The sequence below is a fragment of the Manis javanica genome, chromosome 2 (assembly GCF_040802235.1).
Source record: "Manis javanica isolate MJ-LG chromosome 2, MJ_LKY, whole genome shotgun sequence".
NCBI classification, from domain to species: Eukaryota; Metazoa; Chordata; class Mammalia; order Pholidota; family Manidae; genus Manis; species Manis javanica.
The window spans coordinates 208492068-208519802 of NC_133157.1; the positions used below are offsets into that span (position 1 = coordinate 208492068).

Below are 27735 nucleotides of genomic sequence, written 5' to 3' on the forward strand. Positions count from 1 at the left end.
ATATGGCAACTCAAGATGTGACTTTTCCCCTTAGAGGAAGAAGTTTATCTAAAGAACAGAAACCTCCTTACATCACTAGTAGAGATTCATATATACTTATATACTTAAACATATGATTTCCTGAATTGAATACACACTAGACACTTTACATTGGGAGAATGGGACAAAAATATGCAGGACCATGTAAAATTCCTAGGAAAGGGCTGCTGTGTTGGGCCACATCTGTGCTTATACGGTAGCGGCTCAGAAGGGGCAGAGGGTGCATGAAGAACTATTAGCAAGCAGGAAGAGGCAGCTGGAGAGAGAAAACCCCCTGCCAACACCACATCCCTCTCCCAGTGGCCACTGCCTGTTGATTTTAGTTTAGGGGACCCTTAGATGCCTGAGCAGTAATTCCTTTCTTGCCTGTTTTGGTCCTCAGCAAAATTAATAGTTATTAGTATTAATGGAGTACAGGAAGTACAAGGATCAATGGCATCACTAAGAAAAATGTAGAGATAGCGCACATGAAGATTATGTGATTGGTTATCATCTTTACAGAGGAATCGCCAGCAGTGTTTTTCAATTTCCATGGTTCATTTCTCTCTGCATCACTTATTTTTTACTGTATCATGATACGGACCCATGGAAACACTAACTGGCTCCTTCCCCAGTACTATTTTACTGCATTGCAACTTATGGATCCACATTTTACCCAACTTTCTTTCCACCCACACAAGTGCTAAGAGGGTATTAAAAAAGAAAAGATAGCATCTAATGACCATCTTTTCATAAATATCAACCCAGAGTACTCACTCTTAAGAAACACATGCATTCTTGCCTTAACTGAGGACAGAAATAACCAAGTAACAGAACCTTAAGTGCCCTGATGTTAATGTACAGTATGAGATACATCCACCTATCTATACACACATATAGGCACTCATGTGTATATATAATATATACATACAAATGATAATAGCTCTACCAAAAATGTGCATACTTAACAGCTTTTTAAAAAGCCAGTAGATCATGGTATAATACAATTTATTTCCACTAGTGAATGGCACAAATGGAGAAATTCAAAAGAGATGTTTCAAGTACAATAAAGTCATTTTTCACAGATGAAAATGAAAATAAAGAGTATTATTCCAGTGTCCAACACAATGTACTCTATGAAAGTTTAAATTGCCAGACATTTCGTACTTCAAGCAGAAAGTTGCTAAAGTCTTTTTCAGACACACTCATAACAGAGTTTTTGGTTTTTGAAAAGGGGGTGAGGAAACAGGCGGGAGTGGGAAAGAGTGTCAAGGACAGTTCCTTAGTGTGCTGAGTGGTGTTTACCTGATGTCTAGGCAGCTGAACATCATGAGGATTATGCTAAACAGTTCAATTTACTGGTAAATCCTTGGCTTAGAGTACTAAGCATATTATACCTGTGGGTGTGGCTTTAAATGCAGGGCTATTCATCTCCAGGTGTAGAAATTACTAAAAGTGAATGGCAGCTCTGAATAAAAATAATATAAATACATTTTCCAGCTAACCTTATGTACCAATGAAAATACCTGTAGATACTGTAATTTGGGGATAAAGCTGATTTTAATAAAGGGAGAAAAATATGTATGAATGGAAGGGAACCCAATTAAGGAATATCTCAAGGTATGAGGTTTTACATTTTCAAAATGTTAACTTAAAAAAAGGGAGAGATAGTGAACACAGGAAACTTTTTACTGCCAAGTTCTGGATACCAGATATAGCATTTACAAATTTCTGATATGCTGGACAAATTTCCCATATTTTTTATTTTCTTAAACACACATATATTAAGTGAACACCAACACCAGGGAGGAGGTAGTATTAGTTTAAACAAAGGTTGACATTTGTACACTGATTGAGAAAGTGCCTGCTTCTTTCTTCAGGATCTTTCAAAATCTTTCAAATTTTCCTGCTTTTACTCTTTCATGATTCCTACCATGATTGAGATTCCTCAGAAGTTAATCTTACAAACACACACAAACCAATCTGAATGATTAAACTGAACTGATTTGAATCTTTTTGCAAACTATATATATTTAATTCAAATTAAGTTAATGGAATAATCCAGGTATAGTGATGTAAAACTGGTTGCCACACAATTCGATCAGATTTGTGTGGCAAAAACAAAGCCCTACTGGACAGACATTTGGACTCAGGATTCAATCACGATGTTACAGGTACATATATATAGTCTGCATGAACTCAGTAATTCAGTTTGACTAATTTAAGTCCATTTCGATTTTAGAGTTTTCTATGCAAAACTGGTCTGCTTCAGTAGTGTAAAGGAGCCAGATCTAGTAAGAATTTTTTAAAAGGTATCAAATTCCATTATATTTTTGGACATTTTATGAATTCTAAAGCTTGGTCCTATCATTTTCCTCTAAACATGTAGATATCTCAATTTGTCGGAGATACTGTACAATATTTGAATGCAGAAGAGACATTGAAATAATTAAAAGTCCCTTTCAGTAGAATCAAGTACATGTTATGTCGACCTAAAAACTGGTCATCTGAACCGTGGCCAAGAGGACGACGGACCAGAGCGCTACATGGAACACTGCCTATGACTGTGTGTGAATTCTACTGTGACTTGGTTTTAAAAATATTTACACTAAAATATTAATTTTTCTCCCAGTTCTCTTTAAAGGAATGCTAGAAACTCCTAAAGGGGTGGATTCAGGCAGAATGGACTGACGTGCCTGGAGAAGACTTACATTGGTTGAGAAAACCAAGATTTCAATGGTGATTAGTCTGGTCTAGGCAGAGAGCATCACTGAGAGGGCCTTGGAGAATTCGACCTGGGAGCCCTCTGTGAAAAGCAGGAATCTGTCAGCAGCAGGGCTCCTGGTTCTTCAAGACAACTGGGGAGAGGGCAGGACAGTGACCTAAAGGAACTTTGAGTGCTTTCCGGGAAGGACATTTTTTCCCTTCAAGTCATATTCATGGCTCCCCACCCGCCTGCAGCTCAGTCTCCACACTAGCGGTGGGACCCCAAGTCACATCTGACTGTCAGCATCGGGTGCATCCTTCATTGCAAAACAAAACAAAATAAAACAAAACATACCCCTCTCTGGAAAAGAAAAGTTAGCTTTCATCAAGAGATTTCCTGACCACCATAACTCACTATAGTTTTTGCTTTTTCCTTTAATTTGCCAAACTTGCTGGTTCCTTTTCAATAGTACTTAAGCACCGAGGCTTTAGACTTCTTGAAGTGGTGTTTTCTGCCATGTGATGTTCACATGATGCCAAACAATCACTAAGTCTCAAGGAACTGGAAGTTTGTAAAGTATTGCAGCAACAAAAAAAGCAATTAAAAAAAAGAAGAGGACCTGCACATGCAGCAAAACCTACAGTGGTGCTGAGGGTTAGTCAGCAGCTGGTATAGTCACAGGATCAGTGACTCCTGGCTCACTATAGCAACTAAGCACTTAAATAACGGGCTATTCTACTTGTAAACAGGAAACCCCATAAACCAAAAGGGGGTAATCGAATTATGTCTAAGTAGTGTGATGAGAATTCCAGGAGATGGCGGTCTGTAAATACGGCATCATTCAAATACTTCCAGCATTTCATTTGTATTGGCTATATGTCTTTGTTTTTGTATAAACAAAGTAAAAGTACTGTTTGGGGTCTTGGAAGTTAACAGAGCTTAGCTCAGCTACGATGACATATCGCAGCATTAGCAACAAAACGTCAGGATATATATAGGCTTCATCTCCACACTCTGCTACTGAACAAACCCATCATATGAGCTTTCAGGGGCCCCTCTCACCCTTTTTGTCTTCCCCTTTGGAGGCTCACAGGTTTGATGATGCAATTTCCACAAAACCTGTGGTCTCCTGAAGCACCTCCATCTCACCATGCCACAAAGAAGGCACACTTGAATGGACCAAAAAAAAAAAAAAAATCACTGACAAGCTTGCAGCATTCAGAAAAAGAATTAGGTTGTCTTCTACTCTCTGAAAGAGTCAGTGCAACCCTTTAGTGTTCATGGATTTCCACTTTTTTCCTACTCCAAATGAGGCCAATTTAATCAACAAAAGTCAGACAAAATACATTTATTTAATAAACAAAATACATTGGTGAGGGTATACAGGTGTGTTTCCATAATAACTTGTTTTAGCAAATGCTGCCTGCTGTGAGCGGCTCATAAGAACCTGGGGTATACAGAGAAAGGCTTTAGATCTTTTACAAATTTCTTAGGATAGAGTTGTCCAAAAGTGATGACTCAAGCCACGTTGCTGGATTGTTTTTGCAGTTTTCAGAAAATACCCCCATCTAACCAGTTTCTTTTTACCATGTGCACTGTATGTGTGCATGTGTGTGCATATTTGATAAATACACATACACACCAATTCCCCTTTACATAAAATTTCCCCAAAAGTTAAAACCAAAACAAAACACAAAACCTGGCAGCTAAATACTATGACATCCCTATTAGTAAACACAAAACAGAACGCTTTACAAAAATGAATAAAATATGCCATATGTACTCAGCTTCCACATGGTAGTACCCAAGTGAGGAGGCTGCTTGTGATGATGTCTATAGGGAGTTTCTTTTGGTGGACTGTTCAGTGGAAAGACCATTCTCAATTCTTTTGATTTGGTTGTTGATCCATTGATTATTTAGGAGCATGTTGTTAAGCCTCCATGTGTTTGTGAGCCTTTTTGCTTCCTTTGTGCAATTTATTTCTAGTTTTATGCCTTTGTGGTCTGAGAAGTTGGTTGGTAGAATTTCAATCTTTTTGAATTTACTGAGGCTCTTTTTGTGGCCTAGTATGTGGTCTATTTTGGAGAATGTTCCATGTGCACTTGAGAAGAATGTGTATCCTGTTGCTTTTGGGTGTAGAGTTCTATAGATGTCTATTAGGTCCATCCATTCTAGTGTGTTGTTCAGTGCCTCTGTGTCCTTACTTGTTTTCTGTCTGGTGGATCTGTCCTTTGGAGTGAGTGGTGTGTTAAGTCTCCTAAAATGAATGCATTGCATTCTATTTCCTCCTTTAATTCTGTTAGTATTTGTTTCACATATGTTGGTGCTCCTGTACTGGGTGCATATCTGTTTATAATGGTTATATCCTCTTGTTGGATTGACCCCTTTATCATTATATAATGTCCTTCTTTTTCTCTTGTGACTTTCTTTGTTTTGAAGTCTATTTTGTCTGATACTAGTACTGCAACACCTGCTTTTTTCTCCTTGTTTTTTGCATGAAATATCTTTCTCCATCCCTTGACTTTTAGTCTGTGCATGTCTTTGGGTTTGAGGTGAGTCTCTTGGAAGCAGCATATAGATGGGTCTTGCCTTTTTATCCATTCTATTACTCTGTGTCTTTTTATTGGTGCATTCAGTCCATTTACATTTAGGGTGATTATTGAAAGATATGAACTTATTGCCATTGTAGGCTTTAGGTTTTGTTTACCAAAGGTTCACGGTTAGCTTCTTTACTACCTTACTGTCTAACATCACTCACTTCTTAAGCTATTATAAACACAGTCTGATGATTCTTTATTTCTCTCCCTTCTTATTCCTCCTCCTCCATTCTTTGTATGTTAGATTTTTGTGTGTGTGTGTGTGTGCTCTTTTGTGTTTCTTTGACTGATTTTGAGGGTAGTTGATTTTAATTTTTGCCTTTAGTTAATATTTGATTTTCCACTTTCTTTGCTGTGATTTTATTTTCTCTGGTAACATCTGTTTAGCCTTAGGAGTGCTTCCATCTAGAGCAGTCCCTCTAAAATACCCTGTAGAGGTGGTTTGTGGGAGGCAAATTCCCTCAACTTTTGCTTATCTGGGAATTGTTTAATCCCTCCTTCATATTTAAATGATAATCATGCTGGATACAGTATCCTTCATTCAAGGCTCTTCTGTTTCATTGCATTAAATATATCATGCCATTCTCTTCTGGCCTTTAAGGTTTCTGTTGAGAAGTCTGATGATAGCCTGATGGATTTTCCTTTGTAGGTGACCTTTTTTCTCTCTCTGGCTGCCTTTAATACTCGGTCCTTGTCTTTGGTCTTTGCCATTTTAATTATTATGTGTCTTGGTGTTGTCCTCCTTGGGTCCCTTGTGTTGGGAGTTCTGTGTGCTTCCATGGTCTGGGAGGCTATTTCCTCCCCCAGTTTGGGGAAGTTTTCAGTAATTATTTCCTCAAAGATACTTTCTATCCCTTCTCTCTCTTCTTCTTCTTCTGCTACCCCTATAATGTGGATATTGTTCTGTTTCAATTGGTCACACTGTTCTCTTAATATTGTTTCATTCCTGGAGATCCTTTTGTCTCTCTCTGCATTAGCTTCTCAGTGTTCCTGTTCACTGATTTCTATTCCATTGATGGCCTCTTGCATCTCATCCATTCTGCTTTTAAGACCTTCCAGAGATTGTTTTATTTCTGTATTCTCCCTCCTTAGCTCTTGCATATTTCTCTGCAAGTCCAGCAGCATAGTTATGACCTTTACTTTGAATTCTTTTTCAGGAAGATTGGTTAAATTTGTCTCCTCAGATTCCCTCTCAGGGGAGGATGTCTGGGTTAGTCTGATCTGTATCAAATTCTTCCACCTTTTCATGGTGATAGAGGTAGTTGTAGGCAGTTGGGACATGTGTCAGCTGGGAAATCAAAGTCCCTTTCCACTTGCTCCTGGCCTTCCTTTACTGGGAGAATGGTGACCCCTAGCAGCTTTTACTGGGCCGCTGCGTGCAAACGGGGTCTTTGATTCTTGCCCTGCCACTGTGGAGTAAGCTCCACGTGGTTGCTGTTGGCGTGGCCACTTTTAGGCTGCTGCTCTGCTGTGGGGGAGCCACGCCAGAGGGGGAATGGGCGGGAGGCTGTTTATCACTGTGAGGGACCTCCGAGCTGTGTTGTCAACCCCCTGGGCCACTGGAATTCCCCGGGATTCCCAGCTGCTAGGCTGAGTGTGATGGAATGCCTCCGTCCAGCTGTGAGGCCCCTGTCCCTTCAAGACCTTCAAAAAGCACTCACTTTTCTTTTGTCCCAGGTGCGCTGGCTGCAGGAACCTACTTGCAGGTTTTACTGTTCAGTTTCCCTAGTATCCAGCACACCATGCACTGTGTGTCTGTGCTCTGGTGCAGATGGCTAGGGCTGGGTATTTAGCAGTCCTGGGCTCCCTCTCCCTCCCTGCTCTGACTCCTCTCCTCCTGCCAGGAGCTGGGGTGGGGGTGGCCCGGGTCCTTCCTGGCCACAGCTTGTATCTTACCCCCTTTGCGAGGCACTGGGTTCTCACAGATGTAGATGTAGCCTGGCTGTTGTACTGTATCTTCTGGTCTCTGTTTTAGGAATGGTTGTATTTGTTGTATTTTTAAAAATATATATGTTTTTGGGAGGAGATTTCTGCTGTCCTACTCACACCGCTCTCTTGGCTCCTCCTTGCCAATCTCAATTATTAAGTTACGTGTAAGACATGTGTGACCCATTGGATATTTGTCAAGTGACACTGGTGCTTCTGTTCATGCCCTGTTCTGTCCATCCCTTGGTAGCTGTCGCCTCAGAATCCGAAGGCTATTGCGAACTCCCATACTGCTACCTCGGGGTACCCCATGCATTGGCTGAGAAGGGTGACCTGCATGGCTGGGGACTCACCTTGCACTGGATGTCCCCAGGCTTGTGATAGGCCACCTATGGGATGCCCTCTGTGAGGATCTCCAGGGGAGCTGTGGCTGAATGCCTCAGGGGCAAGGTTAGAAAGGACGTTTCTAAAACCTAGTCCTTCGCTTTCAGAGTTGAAAGCTTTCATCTCTTTTGCTCGACACTCCAGCAGGCTTCGTATCCTTTCAGTGCACTCATTCTGAAATGTCAATATCTCTTCGTCCATCTATTGTGGGTTGGTGGGGGGAAGCAAAAAGAAAGCTCATTTATTTTAAAAAATCTATCAACTAAAGAAACAATAATTATTATGGTTTAAAGTGAATCATAAAAATGTCCACACTGGCTATTTTAAAGGATGTACATTTAAAAATCAAAGAGATCAACTATAGAAATCATATATAACTTATATTGCTAAAATGTGTAAAATCAAGTTCTTAAAAGCAAAGGTAATAATGTATTGAAATAATAAATCAAGGCACACACACACACACACACACACACACACACACACACACACACACACACATACAGCCTCAGTACCTTAAAGGACACAAGTGAATTTAGGGATTCATGTTCTAATATATATGACAAAGAATAAGTAAAATAAATAAAGCTACATCTAGAAATAATATTTTCAGCCTGACTCTTCATCTGTGTAAAACTGGTTTTACCTTCTCTTTTCTAGTAATGCATCAATCTGTAGAGTTTGAGACCAGGGATGAATGAATAAAGTATATTCCTGATCCCTTTTCCTTGTCTCTCTCAAGCAACTACTAAAGTTTTTTCCTTCACTATCCAAGTTTCTCTCCAATTTCTTTAGGTACAACTAGGTACACAAAGAAGTGAGGAAGCCGGAGCCAGAGCTATCCTTTTACAATTCAACTGTCTTCGCATAACTCCACATCATTCCTCTAGCAATTACTACTTAAGTATATTCCTTTAATATATCACACTCATTAATTTTAAGGTTCATTACTGAATCAGTAATTTTAAAGAAAAAGAAAACACTACCAAAACTTGAATTAAGGAAATATGGTATTGTCAAGACAATCTAATGCCACCTCTGTCATCATGAAAATATATTTATGAAATGATTTTGATGAAAGCAAATACTGGCACAATTACTTTTTTCTATTATGTATACCTGTTGTTTTAAGAGTGCCTTGCGAAGGGAGACCCTCTCTTCAAGCTCCCGAAGCTCTTGAGCGTGTTGTGCCTCAACCTGCATTTTGATCTTGCTCTGAAGTTCAGTCAACAGCTCCAGTTCCTGCTGCAGCTGCGTTTTCAAAGCCTGGCACTCTGCCTCCTGTGCTTCATCCAAATGCCGCTGAAAGAGAGAAAGAAAACATATACCCTCCTGTGAGCTGCCTTCTCATGACCTATGGAAAGGAGGAGGTGTAAGTGAAGACAGACTACTCTTCCATAGGGCACAACTGTTCTCTTTTACATCTTGGGGTAAACCTCTCTGGAAAAGGAAAACACAGCAACCAATGACGGCGTTATAAGGATAAAGCTATCATAAGCTATTTGGATGATGCCTAAATAATCATTATTTTTTAAAGAAAAATATAGAATCTGATTGATATAAGACCGTGAATCTCTTCTCTCCAATGGAAATAAGTATAGAACAGGTTATTTATTTAATGCTACAGCTTATGGGCCAAATCTGAACAGCTACCTGATTTTTTGTTTTTGTTTTTCAATAGTCCACTAATTAGGAATGGTTTTTTACATTCTGAAATGGTCACATTTTAAATGGCTATGTAAATACCCACATAACAACCTCAATTTTTCCTCCTAAAATATTTACTATCTGGCCCATTAAGAAAAAGTCTGTAAACTTACATAGCAACTATTTTGTAGCTGCACTCAAATGTGACCATCTGGATTCCCGATAAAGTACTACTCTTTGAACACTGCTTAACAAAGTTGCTTCTCCAATCTTGATGCGCTGTTGGTATATGTACTGAACGTCTGCAAGGCACCAGCAGAGAGCCTATGTGGAGCCTCATGTCCAAATGTATCAAAGAGAATTACATATGCATCATGCATATTTCCAAGCAATGCTGAGAACAAGAAGAATATGGGCCACCATGACTATTTCCCAAGGTGCAGCAGAGTTTTCATTTCTGACTTAATATTTCAATTGTTGGGATTTTATTCAGGTGGTGGAAGGAAAGGGGCACTAAATTTGTTTTGCCTAAGTAAAGTAAACTTACAGCTCAAGTGGAGAGCATTTCATTAATGTTGCGGTCATACTGCTCAGTTAAGATGGCTAAGTTTTGGGCCTGCTTCTCCTTAGGGTTTACTCTTTAGCACCACAAGCAAAAACCTGAAAGTCAGCTAACTAATTTTTCAAAGGTCAAAGAAAAGTTATGAGGCAAGGGAAGGGACAACCCTTCTTGTGGTAATGATAACAGACATGAACTACATAAACATTTTTGAGATAAAATAATTTGAGTTCAGAGACAGAATAACTCTGGCTTTAAATCACAGGTTAATTATTCTATGAACTCAAGGTTCAACAAAACTTAGCAAGATGAGATCTATTTCATAAGGTGTACCCATCAGGCCTACAAGTAACAACACTCATTTGCTACACAAAGGCAGAACCTATAGTTGAAATTATTTACCTCAATATATATACTGCCAGATATTGAATGGTTGACTAAGTGTGCAAATGTGTGTATGACCAAACACTCTTGTCAGGGAACTAGTTCACACTCTTTGCTCCAATACTACAAAATCAAATATATATCCTTTTCTGCATTTTACACCAATTGAGGTACTAAGTCATAGTCATGTACCTTTATTCAGTGAAGGGTCAAGAAATGTCTAGCTAGAAAGACAAACTCTTGGTTTAGTTACTCTTAGCACTGCTCTTAAATACTGCCCTTGGTTAATAAAATTCCTCCAAGTTAGCCAGAAATGGAACAATGAAATTTAGAATTCTCTTCTGACTTTGTGTAACAGCCTCCATTCTTTAAAAAACTTTCAAATATTCAAATATATCGCCAAGAAAACTATAGTCACTCCATATCACTAGCTAATGACAAAAAGGAATGCCCTGGAAAATTTTTTCGACAAGATTAATACTTATACCAAGAACAAACTATATTCCTCAATGTTTCACTCAAGTGAAAGCAGGATAAACATGTTCCAGTTGTTTCTTAATCACTTAATACTGACAAAACATCACCTGATGGCAGATGAAGAAACGGCAGATAAACAATAGGTGTTTACCCAAGTTATTCCTCAGAAATGGTGCCCCAATGTCTACAAATACTGTCAGCTTACCTAAGTGTGCAAACTGAAGTCCTCCTATCCCCCTTAAAGTCTTGGAGAAAGTTGGAATAGTTGCAACTATTGAAGTTGAACTACTACTTAGTAAGTACAAATTTACCTAAAAAAGTTGCAACTATTACTTATGTAAATGAAATGACATGATGTTAAAATAGAGTCTGTTTTCTCCAAGAAGGGACTAGGGTTACCAAAGGGAAGGGGTTGGGGAGCGTGGGTGGGGAGGGAGGGAGAAGGGGATTAAGGGCACTATCATTAGCACTCACAATATAGTGGGGTCACGGGGAACGCAGCACAGCACGGAGAAGACAGCAATGACTCTATAGTGTCTTACTACGCTGATGGACAGTGACTGCAGTGGAACATGGTGACTTTCTTTCCCACTAAAGTAACAGAACAATTTCTTTTATGGAAAATCTTGAGCTTATGTATCATGAGAAGGACGCTTTCTATCTGAAGTCTGACTGTGACTGTGAGACATTATCTTTCCCCTTGATTTTTTAACAGTATCTGTGAAAATCAGACTAGTGTCTACAAGCATTCAAACTGAGAAGGCTGCCACAGCAGGGAACCAAAAGGAAGGGCTAAACCGCAAACAACTAACCTCTCCCAAGCCCCAGAGAAATGAAGTCATATCAGATTTATGGTCGGACCAAAGACACTAAAGAAGCTTTCAGTTTGGTTTACTTCTGGGCGCTGCTCACTTTAAAACTGTAATTTATTTTATAGACATGCTTTAAATATCTTTTGGTGGGAAACCCTACTATGTACCCACTACAAAGACAAAGTAAATCTGGAAAATCATTATGAATTCTGATTGTGATAAGCATTAACTAATGATGGTTATGTGGATAGTCAACGTACGAGCCATTCTGTAAACGATGTTCATTAGTTGTTTTGAAGATACAGCAAAGTATAAAATTTGACTTAGATTCACAAGGAGAGGGTGAATCTTAGCTTTGCTTCTGTGTTTTGTTCAGGACAACTTGTATGAATGGAGTTGAATAGGAATCAGAGACACCACTAGGTGTGGTTTAGCTTCTGGTTTGGACACAGATTACTTCTGTGAGTGAATTTCACTTCACTTTAAGAGAGTTATTCAGGTAAGTGTTGTTACCTGATAGTTTTATAGTTAAATGGTCAAAGAGTTTGAAAAGAGGGTAAAGAAGATACTGTGGAACGGGGCTTTATTGGATGTAAATACAAGTTTACAATGGGCAGACATATACAGATTAACTGAGGTACTACTGTGGGTGACAACATATATAGTGGGTCATTTTGGTTTTTTGTTTATTAAGATTCATGTGATTATACTTCACATATTCATTACAAGTTATAAAATTTGAAAATTCCTTGGAATTGTTAACTCTGGTTGATGTTGGTAGAGGGGGCTGGACCAGGTGGCCTAAAGAACAAGGAGAGGGAAACCTTTAACTTTATAATAAATACACTTTGGCATCTTTTGAATTTTGTATCATATAAATACATTTATCAAAGCAAATACAAAATTTAAAGTCCTTTGATATTATATATCACCAACACTTGTCTTTCCTTATTTGTCTACAAGAGAGCATATAATACCTTGCTTCACTCTGATGTACTAATTAAAAATACACTCCAACTACACATGCCCTGGTCTTACCTATGTTACCAAACACAGAAAGAATGGGAGTAACAGTGTGATAATTCCACTATTCCTCTAAAGATGAGTATTGACAATGAAGGGAGAGGGGGTAAAAAGGCATTTTTCATTCACTGGTTTCTGTACTAATTAAGAACTTACTGACTCTTTTGGATACAAATCACATTCACAGGAAATAAGACTCCAAAACTATAAAACTTGGAACAACAGAGAGAAGCCAGCAGGTTAGTATGTTGATATGTAGATTGTAGTATCAACACTGGACATTTGGGTACACTTAAAATGAGAATTTTGAATCTTATTTATGATATTTTCCACAGTTAAAAAGTTCTGGCCATTTTTTGGTACTCTGCTGAGAAATACACAAGCAGAAGTCTGTAGCCATAGACCCTCTACACCAACACTAATCAAACATGCTGAAAATGAAAAGAAAAAAAGCTTATTCAATTTCTTGATGACAGACATCTGGCTTAGACTTTTACTGGTTACATGATGCCTTTTATCTGTTCTCCTTTGCCAAGAAGCTTAGGCTAAAGGTACCTTCAGACTCTGAGGCTGCTGTTGAACCTGCATGACATGCTTCCACCTTAGTTCTAGCTCTCTCCATTTATTATCCTCCAGCTGGTCAGTGAGCTCGGTTTGATGCTGCAGACTCATCAACTCACAGCGCATCTTCTGCACTGTGTTGAGGTGGCGGAACTCCAGTTCTTGTGTGGATTCATGCTGTCGCAGTAGCATTGCATGCTCTAAGTCCTTTTGAGCCTGCCTTTTATTTAATTCCTAATCCATAAAAAAAGACAAAGGCGTAATTTGCTTATGTACAATGCCAGGAGAAAAAAAATCCTAAGAAACAGAGTAACCAGGATATAGATGTAATCCTCTCATTTAATAATGGCTGCACAGTGAATATTAGAGTTTTATTACTGGAACTGTAGAAAATGGGCAATTAGTCATACATTTGCCTTATCTGTTCATTTACTATTTCTACTACTTAGCAATAAGCTTAACACATATCAAATCTGTCCCAAGAGACTTAATGTCCTTTCTACTCTCTTTCCATCATTTATGTTTCCTAATTTTGTATTTGAACAGGATTTCTAAGTCATCCTTTGAATTTCTTCAGAGTATATATTCAATTCTATTACATGCAGTATACCCAGTATAGTGCAGTGGTTAAGAACACAAGACTCTAGGCCTAGGCTGCCTGCTTTCTGAATCCTGGCTCTGTTACTGACAAGCAGTGAGTCCTTGGGTTAATTACTTAAATTCTCTGTGCTTCCATTTCATTACTTCTCAAATGGAGACCATAACATAGCTGTGAAATGAGTTCATAAGAGGAAAGCTGTCAGAATACCTACCTCATGATCAATAAATGTTACTACAATTTTTTTCAGTTTAAAAGATCAAACGTACAACACACACACACACACACACACACACACACACATACTCTGTCTCTTTTTCTATGTAGAAGGAAGTCAGACGTGCCCCCTCTGCCTCTGCTGCCCCTTCTCCAGGGGCCAACATTTGGTGCATGTTTCCCAACCTTCCCCACGCTTATCGTGACACAACTATTACACAAAAATACAGTTTTAAAATTGAATAACAATATATATTATAGGCATATAATATGCTTTCTTTACCTAAAAGTATAATGGACAAATACAGATTTTTAAAAAAATTTTTATAGGAAGCTTCTGCTTTCTGATGCCATAGTTTTTCTATTTTCTGCTTTATGACAAATTTTCAATAAACATCTACACATGATACACCATATAATTATGTTACTATTTCTTTAGGATAGAATTCTAGAAGCGGATTCGATGGGTTGAAGATACATGCAAATTAAATGGTTAAAGCTGCTGAATTATGCTCCAAAATGGCAGTGTCATTTTATATTCTCACCAACATTGACCACTTTCCCTGCCACTACTAGGACTTACCAATTTTTTAGACGGATCTTATCTAATTGATGCAATTGTTTTAATTTGAATTTCCTTAATTATTAATGAATTTGAATGATTATGTTATACTTGAAGTTTATTTTAAGCCACTCTTGGAAATAAATTGATCTATGCTCATAGGTACACCTGATAATGAGAACTGTTGTTTTCATTGGCATAAGTTTCTACATATTCCCAATGAATAATTTCATGATTATAAAATTATGTTAAATGGTAGTATATACCTTCATGGCACCCATTTCAGATGAAAAGGCATAAGTTATCCAATTAATTTTCTCATATTTAAAAATTAACAGTTCTTTCATTCATGGATTTAATATTTATTAAATATTTACTTAATACATATTTATTGAATACCTATTATGAGCCAGCCACTAGCTACAAGGCCTGGCGATATCTAGCCACCCGATATAAAAGCCCTGAACAGAACCTGGGACTTCATCTAATTTCCATTCTACTTGGGGAGAAAGAGATCCCCATAAAAAGTGTGTGCACATACGTGTGTGTGTGTGTGGAGTGTGAGAGAGAGAGAGAGAGAGAGAGAGGAGTGCAAGAATATTCAAAGAAGGGAGGAGGATTTGCAGATCAGAATTGAGGAGATATAAAGTGAGGTAAGGTGAACTCTGTGAGTTGGGTTTCCAGGGAAGAAGGACTTAGGCAAAGGCAAGCAGAGATGCTCTAAGGCCCTAAGGGTGGGATGTGACTGACATATTTTCAGGAAGATTCTGATTTCACACCATTTAAACATACCTCCCTGACAAGGTCCTGCTCCAAGTTATGGCACCCGAGTAACAGCTTTCTTTCGAAGCGACGGCATTGCAGCTCTAGGTACCGTCTCTGACGCTGAAGAAGATTGGTCTTTTCCTCTTCTTGGAAATGCTGTATGTTCTCTTTCTGCTTTGAAAGCCATTCCTGTTTTTCTTTTCTTGGGGTGCTCTTGTTTTCATTCAGCTCCTGGCAAGATAAAAAACAACTGAGATCAAAATACATAAAAATTAACTACATGAATATACTATTTGGTGGCTGGTAATCTTCAGTTAAACTACTTAATTTGTGCCCTCTCTCATGGGCAGGCAGGGCAATGACCTTAAAGGAGGTAGGTAGTATTTTTCTGTTTCTGGAGTTATCCATGAAGTAGGACAAGAAAAGAGAAAACATACACTAGAAAACATGCATACTTTTTAGCTTTGCATAGCTATATTTAGGATGGCTCGTAGCTTTGAAAGCACGCAATGATTGGTGAATGAAGTAAAACATCTTTCTTTAAAGTCCTCCAAAAAAGGGAATAAGACAGTGCTTTCAAGTTAAAATCACACATGAATTAAAATTAAGGTTAAAATATAGTTATGGCTCACTTCTTGGTTTTCAACAATAGAAATACTAAGTTTTTGGCAAAGTTAAGGATGGGTTCAGTATAAAAGACCAGAAATTAAATGGAAAATCAACAAAACCACAGGAAAATAGAGACCTTTTAGAATAGATTTAATATTCAGCACTATAACCACTGAACAAGGCAAGACCAATGTTTTCTACAGCATTTTAAATATCATCTCACAAACTACCTAAAAAAAATTTATTTATACTGGACAAGATAAGAATATTGACAATACATTCAATGATGCAAACCCGAGGATGCTGACAATACATTCAATGATTCAAACCCAATGATGCTAATTAATACTAGTATATTTCAACCTAAAATGCATCAACCTTGCAGAGAATATAAATCAGCCATCTTTCCCAGGTCTAAGATGATTTTTTAGAGACTGTTAACCTATGGTTCTTCATCTGTTGTTCAAGAAAGAAACCAATTATTCATTACTTTCATTTATAAGATATTCAAACACATAAAAATAAAAAGCACATAAGCTTGTAGTTCTCAACTTAAGGATGTCAATGAGAAGACAGGGATAATACAGGCATATACAGAAAGAATCACTTGGCTATGTTTTTCAAAATCTTTTGCCAAGGAAATTTCCCACCCACTAAGACTATAGTATGTCCCTTCCTCTACACTGATAATAATCATTCTAAATGAACACACACACACACACAGACCTACGCAGACACAAAACTACCTTCTAAAAGAAAACGGACCTATTAGTCAGACTATGAATTATATGCTTAAAGGATTATCTAAAACAACATATTCATTTATAAAACTAAAACCTGATTTCACTAGGAAACAACTATAGAACTGCATTTTGTTGGATATTTATTTACAGTTGGGAATCCTATTTACCATCTTTTCAAATCCCATGTTCTAGTATTGAGTTTAGCTTTTAGATTACAGTAATGGGAATACATAGCAGGTTATATTCTTTAAAGTTGGAAAAATCTTATCAATGAACCTCACTCGGCAGGGTATATATAACAAGGCTTTGTGCCACCAATGTTCTTAATAAGACTTATATGTCTAATTATAGGTCACGTCCCTACACACATAAAAGCACTATACCAAAGAGATTATGGTTATTTTATCAATATTGATTTATCTGTGTGCTAATAATTAATTACATGGACTAAAAATTTCAGTCCATCAGTCTGTAAAAGAGGGTGTAAACTGGGGAAGTCTTGGTGGGTGGGGAATTTCCTTGGCAAAAGATTTTGAAAAACATAGTCAAATGATTCTTTGTGTATATGCCTGTATTTTCTCTGTCTTCTCATTGACATCCTTCAGTTGAGAACTACAAGTTCATGTGCTTTTTATATTTATGTGTTTGAGTATCTTATCCACAAAAGTAATAAAGAATTGGTTTCTTTCTTGAATAACAAGTGAAGAACCATCAGGTCAATAGTCTCTGAAAAATCATCTTACACCTACAAAAGATGGCTGATTTATATTCTCTGCAATATAATAAATATGCTATAGTTGACACATATCATTTTCCTGTCCTGACCACTATCCTGAATAATAATCCCCTTTCAGAAATTGCCTTAGGACAACATGGCTTTCCTCACAGTTAGACTAGATCTGCGATAAAAATAAGTTCAAGAAGGCAGCACATAAAGGGCAAACACACATGAAATCCTGCAGCCATAATGACATAATTAGCATGCTTTCCTATTAAAGAAAATAGGATGAGAAGAAATGCCTCTTATCCTTCTTCTGTGTTAAAATCAGAATAAGAACAAATTACTGTAATTTGAGCCCAAAGTAAGAAGGTATGATTTACTTTTAAAGGAAGAGATGTATGGCTCTTTTTCACAGCTAAAATATTTTTATTTCTAGTGACTCAATTACTTAAGAAGTGCTTAGGAAAGCTACTAAATAATAGCTTTATAAAACAATTCACATTTTCAAGAGATCAGTCTTTTTAGATCCCACTCAACTGAGGATCTCAGCCATTGAAAAGTAATAGGTTATAATCTATGTCCTCACTTAAACTGATATATTGTTAGTGGCCACAAAAAAAAGAAAAATTTATCTTAATGGTTCTATGAGCAGATCAATATTGGATATAACCAGTAAGCAGGTAAGTGGCTTGAAAATTTTTATAAAGTAAATACCTCCTTAAGCTGTTCCTTTCGAAGTTTGTATTCTCTCTTCTGGGTCTTCAAAAGGCTATTCAGTTCTTTCTTCTGCTCAGCCTGAATACGTTGCTGAAATTTTTTCGCCTCGTTGGACATCACTTTAGCCTATAGGAAAATTTTTAAATGGATCAAATTAGCTAAGCAGATAAGCTTCAAAGCAGCAGTTTATTACATTAGCAAGGATATTTCCTCCCACCTAAGAATATAAAATCAGTATAATCATTACCAAAACAAGAATATCCAATAAATTATTAACAAGTGTTACTCAGCATCCTTACGATTTGAATTTCAGACAACCACTAAAATGGAACTCATCTTTAAAATGCTGATCTTTTACAGGGTCAGTGTTTTCACCTTTTTTCCCCCCATTTAAGTGGAGTATGCTGCCCGACCCACCCCACTAATAAAACAAAACAAATGTAATTAAGTTATGACCTTTTATCTAGCTTGACTTGTGTATTAAACAATGTAATACATTCATATTCAAATTAAACCCTGACTTTTAATTTGTATTTTAAATAATATGAAAATGTTAAATATTAAATACCTGTACATGATTATTTTATTTCTGATGATACATGCAATAGTTGACCCTTAAACAACGTGGGGATTAGGGGTGCTGACTCCCAACAGAGTAAAAAATTCCTCCTATAACTTTTCATTCCCCAAAAACTTAACTACTAAAAGCATACTGCTGAATGGCAGCCTTACTAACAACATGAACAGATATTCACACAGATTCTGTATGTTGTATGAATTCTATACTGTATTCTTACAATAAAGCTAGAAAAAAGAAAATGATCTTTTAAACTGTCTCCCAAAACATTTTCCAAGACCTTTATCGAAAAAAAAATGTGTATAAATGGGCCTGTGCAGTTCAAACCTATGTTATTCAAGGGTGGACTATACATATCCATTGTAGAACATTTAGGAAATACAGAAAAACACAAAGAAGAAAAATCTTGCATGATTTTACCACCCAGAGATAACCAATATAAACATTTTGGTGCATACCCTTCCTAATTTTTTCTAGGCAGGTATAGATATTGATATAAATATATAAAACAAATCTAAAATCATATTGTACATCCTGTTTCATGAATTCCTTTCCTAAAAATGTTAGTATCTACCTCTTTACAAAGTATTCAAGAAAGTACAACACCAAACAGAATTCTACATATTTCTACATTCTTTCACCAAATTATTTCAAAATCAAATATTCATTTACACCAGAAATTATTTTGCTAAATTCTCTGTTCCTGTGAGAGGTGATTCTTCTTTTTTTTGCAGGGAAGGGTGAACAGGGTGGCTATAAATGCCCCAGGGCAGACTAGCCAGACATATTTGAAGATATGGTCTAAATTTATTGAGAAGTTTACATTTTACTTGACAACTGTGATTATCAAAATAAATTGAAACTAATGGGACACCTAGGAAATTAGAAACCAGTTTTCACAAAAGACTCCTAAAAAATGCACCTTTATCATACAGTAGAATGATACTTACTTGTAGTAAACAAATGGGTTAAATCTGAATCTGAAACCCTCTTAATTCCTCTTAATTTAACATTCACTGCATATTATAGTACTCTTCAATTCTTCTGATATAAAAATGCTACTATAAATTTAAGGTTTCCAAAAAGTACATAGAGAATGATGAATGTCTTTTTGACACCTAAATCACCTACTAACTGATTTATCAGACTTCTCAGATAACCAAAGTACCCAAGGCCTAGAAGAGAAATCTTAATGACTTTTTTTTCATTAGGGTATCATTGATATACACTGTTATGACGGTTTCACATGAAAAGTAATGTGGTTACTACATTCACCCACATATATCATCGAGTTCCCCCCAAACCACATTGCAGTCACTGCCCATCGGTGTTGTAAGAAGCCACATCACTACATGTCTTTTCTGTGCTACACTGTCTTCCCCATGATCACCCCCACACCGTGTGTACTGATCGTAATAGCCCTCAATGCCCTTCTCCCTCCCTCCCCAACCACCCTCCTGCACCCCTCCCCTTTGGTAACCGCTAGTTCCTTCTTGGAGTTTGTGAGTCTCCTGCTTTGTTCCTTCAGTTTTGCTTCATTGTTATACTACACAAATAAGGGAAATCATTTAGTACTTGTCTTTCTCTCCCTAACTTATTTCACTGAGCATAATACGATCTAGCTACATCCATGTTGCTGCAAATGGTAGGATTTGTTTCTTTCTTATGGCTGAATAGTATTCCATTGTGCACATGTACAACTTCTTCTTTATCCATCCATCTTACTGATGGACACTTAGGTTGCTTCCATATCTTAGCTACTGTAAATAGTGCTGTGATAAACATAGGGGTGCATATGTCTTCTTGAATCTGACAACTTTTTTCTCTGGGTAAATTCCTAGGAGTGGAATTCGCGGGTCAAATGGAATTTCTATTTTTAGTTTTTTGAGGAACCTCCATATTGCTATCCACAATGGTTGAACTAGTTTACATTCCCACTGGCAGTATAGGAGGGATCCCCTTCCTCTGCATTCTAGCCACCATTTGTTGTTCCTAGTCTTTTCGATGTTGGCCATGCTAAATGGTATGAGGTGATATCTCATTGTGCTTTTAATTTGCATTTCCCTGATAATTAGTGATATGGAACATCTTTTCAAGTGCCTCTTGGCCATCTGAATTTCTTCTTTGGAGAAGCATCTGTTCATATCCTGAGACCATTTTTTAATTGAGTTATTTGCTTTTTGGGTGTTGAGGCATGTGAACTCTTTACATATTTTGGGTGTTAATCACTTGTCGGATATGTTGTTTACAAATATAGTCTCCCATACTGTAGGATGCCTTTTTGTTCTGCTGATGGTGTCTTTGCTGTACAGAAGCTTGATGTAGTCCCATTTGTTCATTTTTGCTTTTGTTTCCCTTGCCCAAGGAGATGCGTCCAGGAAAAAGTTGCTCATGTTTATATTCAAGAGATTTTGCATATGTTGTCTTCTAAGACTTTTATGGTTTCATGACTTACATTCAGGTCTTTGAACCATTTTGAATTTACTTTTGTGTATGGGGTTAGATAATAATCCAGTTTCATTCTCTTGCATGTAGCGGTCCAGTTTTGCCAACATCAGTTGTTGAAGACACTGTCATTTCCCCATTGTATGTCCATGGCTCCATTATGGTATATTAATTAACCACATTTGCTTGTGTATATATGTGGGATCCCTAGCCTGTTCCATTGGTCTTTGGGTCTTTTCTTGTGCCAGTACCAAATTGCCTTTGCAGTAGAGGTTGAAGTTGGGGAACATAATCCACCCCCTGCTTTATTCTTCCTTCTCATGATTGCTTTGGCTATTTGGGGTCTTCCGTGGTTCCACGTGAATTTTAGAACTATTTGATCTAGTTCACTGAAAAATGCTGTTGGCATTTTGATAGGGATTGCTCTGAATTGGTAGATTGCTTCAGGCAGGATGGCCATTTTGACAATATTAATTCTTCCTATCCATGAGCAAAGGATGTTATTTCCATTTATTGGTATCTTCTTTTCTTGAATGTCTTCTAGTTTTCAGTGTATAGGTCTTTCACTTCCTTCGTTAGGTTTACCCCTAGGTATTTTATTCTTTTTTGATGCAATTGTGAATGGAATTGTTTTCCTGATTTCTCTTTCTGCTAGTTCATCATTAGTGTATAGGAATGCAAGAGATTTCTGTGTATTAATTTTGGATCCTGCCACTTTGCTGAATTCAGTTCTTAGTACTAGTAGTTTAGGGGTGGATTCTTTAAGATTTTTTATGTATAATATGTCATCTGCAAACAGTGACAGTTTAACTTCTTCTATACCAATCTGGATGCCTTTTATTTCTTTGTGTTGTGTGATTTCTGTGGCTAGGACCACCAGTACTATGTTGAATAAAAGTGGAAAGAGTGGGCATCCTTCTCCTATTCCCAACTTAGAGGAAAAGCTTTCAGCTTCTCACTGTTAAGTATGATGTTGGCTTTGAGTTTGTCATATATGGCCTTTACTATATTGAGGTACTTGCCCTCTATACACATTTTGTTGAGATTTTTTACCATGAATGGATGTTGAATTTTGTCGAGTGCTTTTTCAGCTTCTATGGAGATGATCATGAGCTTTTTGTCCTTATTTTAGTTAATGTGGTGGATGATGCTGATGGATTTTCAAATGTTGTACCATCCTTTCATCCCTGGAATAAATCGTACTTGATCATGATAGACGATCTTTTTGATATATTTTCTAGTATGATTTTGTTGAGTGTTTTTGTGACTATTTTCACCAGAGATATTGGTCTATAATTTCCTTTTTTTGTGGTATATTTGCCCAATTTTGGAATTAGAGTGATGCTGGCCTCATAGAATGAGGGTGGAAGTATTCCCTCCTTGTCTACTTTTTGGAAAGCTTTAAGGAGGGTAGTTATTAGGTCTTCACTAAATGTCTGATAAAATTCAGCAGTGAAGCCATCTGGTCCAAGAGTTTTATTTTTAGGTAGATTTTTATTACCAGTTCAGTTTTTTTGCAGGTAATTGATCTGTTCAGATTTTCTGTTCCTTTCTGGGTATGCCAAGGAAGGTTTTACTTTTCTTGAAAATTGTTCATTCCTTCTGGGTTATCAACTTTCTTAGCATACAATTTTTCACCTATTCTCTAATAATTCTTTGTATTTCCATAGTGCCCATAGTGATTTTTCCTTTCTCATTTCTAGACACTCTTTTTTTCTTGATAAGTCTGGCTAGGGGTTTTCTATTTTGCTTATTTTCTCAAAAAACCAGCTCCTGCTCTCATTGATTCTATTGTTTTATTCTTCTCGATTTTATTTAAGCCTGCTCTAATCTTTATTATGTCCGTCTCCTACTGACTTTGGGCCTCATTTGTTCTGCTTTTTCTAGTTTTGTTAATTGTGAGTTTAGACAGTTCATATCGGATTTTTCTTCTTTCCTGAGGCAGGCCTGTATTGCAATATACTTCCCTCTTAGCAGAGCCCTAGCTGCATCCCACAGATTTTGCATTGCTTGATCTGTTTTTATTTGGTCATTGATCCATTGATTATTTAGGAGCATGTTGTTAAGCCTCCATGGGTTTGTGGGTCTTTTCATTTTCTTTAAGTAATTTATTTCTAGTTTCATACCTTTGTGGTCTGGGAAGCTGGTTGGTTCAATTTCAATATTTTTGTATTTACTGATGTTCTTTTTTGTAGTCTAGTATATAATCTCTTCTTGAAAACGCTCCATGTGCACCTGAGAAAAATGTGTACCCTGCAGCTTTTGGGTGGATCATTCTGTAGATATCATTAGGTCCATCTGTTCTAATGTGTTGTTCAGTGTCTCTGTTCCCTTACTTATTTTCTGTCTGGTTGATCTGTACTTTGGAGTGAGTGGTGTGTTGAAGTCCCCTAAAATGAATGCATTCTGTTAGTATTTGTTTCACATATGTAGATCCTCCTGTGTTGGGTGCATAGATATTTATAATGGTTATATTCTGTGTTGGACTGACCCCTTTACCATTATGTAATGTCCTCCTTTGCTCTTGTGGCTTTCTTTGTTTTGAAGTCTACTTTGTCTGATACAAGTACTGTAACTCCTGCTTTTTTCTCCCTATTGTTTTCATGAAATATCTTTCTCCATCCCTTCACTTTTAGTCTGTGTATGTCTTTGGGTTTGAGGTGAGTCTCTTTTAAGTGGCATATAGATGGGTCTTGCTTTTTTATCCATTCTATTGCCCTGTGTCTTTTGATTGGTGCATTCAGTCCATTTACATTTAGGGTGATTATCAATAGGTATGTACTTATTGCCATTGCAGGCTTTAGATTCATGGTTACCAAAGGTTCAAGGGAACCTTCCTTACTATCTAAGAGTCTAAGCTCACTTATTGTGCTATTGCAAACACAACCTAAAGATTCTTTTTTTTCTCCACCTTTTTCTTCCTCCTCCATTGTTTATATATTAAGTGTCATATTCTGTACTCTTTGTCTATCCCTTAACCTACTATGGGATAGTTGATTTAATTTTGCATTTGCTTAGTAATTAATTGTTCTGCTTTCTTTCATGTGGTTTTATTACCTCTGGTGACAGCTATTTAGCCTTAGGAACTCTTCCATCCATAGCAGTCTATCCAAGATGCACTGCAGAAACAGTTTGTGGGAGGTAAATACTCTCAGCTTTTGCTTACCTGGAAATTGTTTGATCCCTCCATCAATGTTAAATGATAACCTTGCCAGGTAGTGTATTCTTGCTTCTGCTTCATTGCATTAAATATATCCTGCCACTCCTTTCTGGCCTGTAAGTTTTCTGCTGAGAAGTCTGATGAGAGCCTGATGGGTTTTCCTCTGTATGTGATCTTTTCTTTCTCTCTGGCTTCTTTTAATATTTTGTCTTTATCCTTGATCTTTGCCATTTTAATTATTATATATTTTGGTGTTGTCTTCCTTGGGTCCCTTGTGTTGGGAGATCTGCGCACCTCAATGACCTGAGAGACTATCTCCTTCCCAAGATTGGGGAAGTTTTCAGCAATTACCTCCTCAAAGACACTTTCCCTTTTCCTCTCTCTTCTTCTTCTGATACCCCTGTAATACGAATATTGCTCCAGTTGGAATGGTCACACAGTTCTCTCAATATTAGTTCATTCCTAGAGATCTTTTTTCTGTGCCTCAGCTTCTTTGCATTCCCCTTCTTCAAATTTTTTTCATTTATCATCTCCTCCACCATATTTAATCTGCTTTTAAATCCCCACATTGTATTCCGTAATGAATGGATCTCTTTTCTGGATTCGTTCTTGCATTCTTGAGTATTTTTCTGTACCTACATGGATGTGTTTATGATTTTTTAAAAATCTCTTTTAGAAAGACTGATGAGTTCATTTTCACTTGACCTCTTTTCTGGTGTTTTGGGGATTTCGGTTTGAACCAGGTTCCTTTGGCATTTCATATTTGTATGTAGCACCCTCTAGGACCCTGAAGGCGTACTCCCTGGAGTTACTTAGCCCATGGAGCAATGTCAGGTTCTCAGCAGAGCGGCACTGGTGACTGGGGGTTGGGAAAAGCTGTTTCCTGCTTCCTGGCTACTGTGCATCTGTCCACAGCCAGACTAGTCAGCAGAACATACAGGTGTAACCGTCTATGCCTTGCATTTGTAGCTGCTGTAGGCAGGACCTCCCTCTGGATGGACTGATGCCAGGGCAGGGGCAGCTGGTTTGTGAGCCAGTGCCAGCCTGCCAGAAGGTGCAGCAGGCTGCATATCATGGTGGAAGGCTTCAGAGCTGTGTAGCCAGCCAGGGGGATGGAGGGCCTGAAGTTCCTGAAAAGTTCCCAACCTGCTGGGCAGAGTGCACCTGGACAATTTTGTTTACCTGTCCTTTTTCCTGAGCAGCAAGCCCTCTGCAATCCTTCCCATTTAGTAGCCCTCTCACTGTTAGGAAGTCTCTCATACTGCCTGCCTTTCTTTTGTCCCAGAGCAGCCAGATGTGAATCCCTGTTTTCCACAACAGCTGGAATCTCAGTCTGTGCAAGTATTCCTCCTGTCTTAGCTTTCCAACCCCATTAATCTTGAGCACCATGCAATACAGGTTCTTGCTCCCACAGCAGATCTCCAGGGCTGGGTGTTCAGCAGTCCTAGGCCTCCACCCCATCTACACTCCATTTCTCTTCCTTCTTCCAGTGAGCTGGAGTGGGAGAAGAGCGTGGGTACCTCCAGATCATGGCTTTGGTATGTTACATTTTTTGAGGTCTGTTCTTTTCTCCAGGTGTAAGCAGTCTGGTGCTGCCTTCTTTCCTGTTGATCTTTTAGGGTTAGTTGTATTAACAATATTTTCATATTATATGTGGCTTTGGGAGGAGGCCTCTGTCTCACCTCTCAGATCGTCATCTTCAATCTGATCTACCTGACTTTAACCACTGTTACATGATAAAACTGTCAAGTTATCAGGACATAATTCCATATTGACTCAGCACTTGATATTTTACCTATTATATAAATATTGCTCCCTTTCCCCAGTTGACTTGCTAATTGTGGGGAACAGATACCCTAACATCAAAATGCCATCTTGGTTAATTTTGAAATAGTCACAACTGAGAATAAATACATTAGTGATACTGGTCAGCTACCTGTTTTTCCACTGCAGCCTCATGTTTCTTGATAAGTTTCTTCATTTTTGCTGCAAAGGTGTTACGCTGAGTTTCAAGGTCTTTCTCTAATCTGAGGCGATGCTCATCCATCTTAGCCTTTAACTTCTTTTCCAGATTCATGAGCTGTTTCTGATGTTGCTGTGTCATTCTCTTACAGCCAGACATTTGTTCTCTGAGCTGACTTTCCTGCTCACGTTCTGGCATTTCCCTTGTAACCTACAACAATGGAGAGGAAAGAATGAAGTAAAACCAAACCTTTTTATTTCAAAACCATCTTGGACCAGTCTACTATCAACTAAGTAGGTAACTCATGTAGGAGATCCCACTCAACAGCTTCTAATAAAATTTCATCTGAAAAAGCAGACAAGCTAGCTGGTTCTAAAATTTAAGTGGGAATGGAAAGGACCTAGAATAGCCAAAGTTTTGAGGGGGTATGAAAAGTTGGTAGATGTAAACTTCAGTAATCAAAACAGTGTGGTATTGGTATAAGGACAGGCTGAATAGAGCAAAGGAACACAGTAAAATCTGGAAACAGACCCACATATATTCAGTCAATTGATTTGCTACCAAAAAATCAAGTTAATTCAAAGAGGAAAGGAAAGTGTTTTTAACAAATCCTGGTCTAACAACTAGTTCTCTGTATTCAAAATAAATAAATGCTTAATCATGCTATATACAGAAATTAATCTGAAAAGAGTCACTTGACCTAAACCTAAAATTCAGAATCACAGAGCAGAGAAAACACAGAATATTGTCATGTCCTTGGGATCAGCAAATATTTCTTGGGTATGACACAAAGAACACTGATTATAATAAAAAAAATGTACAAATTGGATTCACAATAAGGGGCAAAATTCAGATAATGTAAGATTAATCATTTAAAGTGAACAATTCAGTAGCATTTAGTATATTCATGATATTCTGCAACCACTGCTCCATTGTAAAGAAAAAAAAGTACAAACTGGATTCTTAGAGACAAAATTCACATAATGTGTGATTAATCATTTAAAGTAAACAATTCAGTAATATTTAGTATATTCATGATGTTCTGCAAGACTGCCTGTATCTGGTTACAAACCATATATAATACTTCAGAAGAAAACCCTGTATGTTTTAAGCAGTTGCTCCCTAATCTCCCCTTCTGGTAACCACCAATCTATTTTCTGTCTATGGATTTACCTATTTTGGATGTTTCATATAACATGTGACCTGTTGTGTCTGGCTTCTTTCACCTAGCATGTTTCCAAGGTTCATCCATATTGTATAGGATGTAACAGTACTTCGTTTCTTTTTATAGCTGAATAATATTCCACTGTATGCACATACCCTCATTTGTTTATCTATTTATTTGTCACTGGACCTCTGTGTTGTTTCCACCTTTTGGCTATTGTGAATACTGCGTTTATGAACATTTGTGTATATGCATTTGTTTAAGTACCTGCTTTCGATTGTTTTGGATATATATCTAGGAGTAGAATTGCTGAGTCATGGGGAAACGCTGTTTAACTTTTTGAGAAACCATCAACTGTTTACCACAGCAGCTGACATTTTACATTCTTACCAGCAATAT

The 27735-nt window shown here is 37.5% G+C and overlaps 1 protein-coding gene across 1 annotated transcript in view; it reads right to left on the bottom strand.

Annotated features, from left to right (window-relative positions):
- Positions 1 to 4058: 4058 nt before the first annotated feature.
- Positions 4059 to 27735, bottom strand: part of LOC140845709 (serine/threonine-protein kinase TAO1-like) — a 54079-nt gene continuing 30402 nt past the window's right edge. The window contains 10 exon segments of the mRNA XM_073220531.1: positions 4059 to 7504; positions 7507 to 7594; positions 7597 to 7833; positions 8752 to 8934; positions 9827 to 9917; positions 12691 to 12695; positions 13090 to 13329; positions 15264 to 15467; positions 18024 to 18152; positions 26145 to 26381. Coding sequence (XP_073076632.1) covers positions 7410 to 7504; positions 7507 to 7594; positions 7597 to 7833; positions 8752 to 8934; positions 9827 to 9917; positions 12691 to 12695; positions 13090 to 13329; positions 15264 to 15467; positions 18024 to 18152; positions 26145 to 26381 — 1509 coding nt within the window. The 3' untranslated portion in view covers positions 4059 to 7409.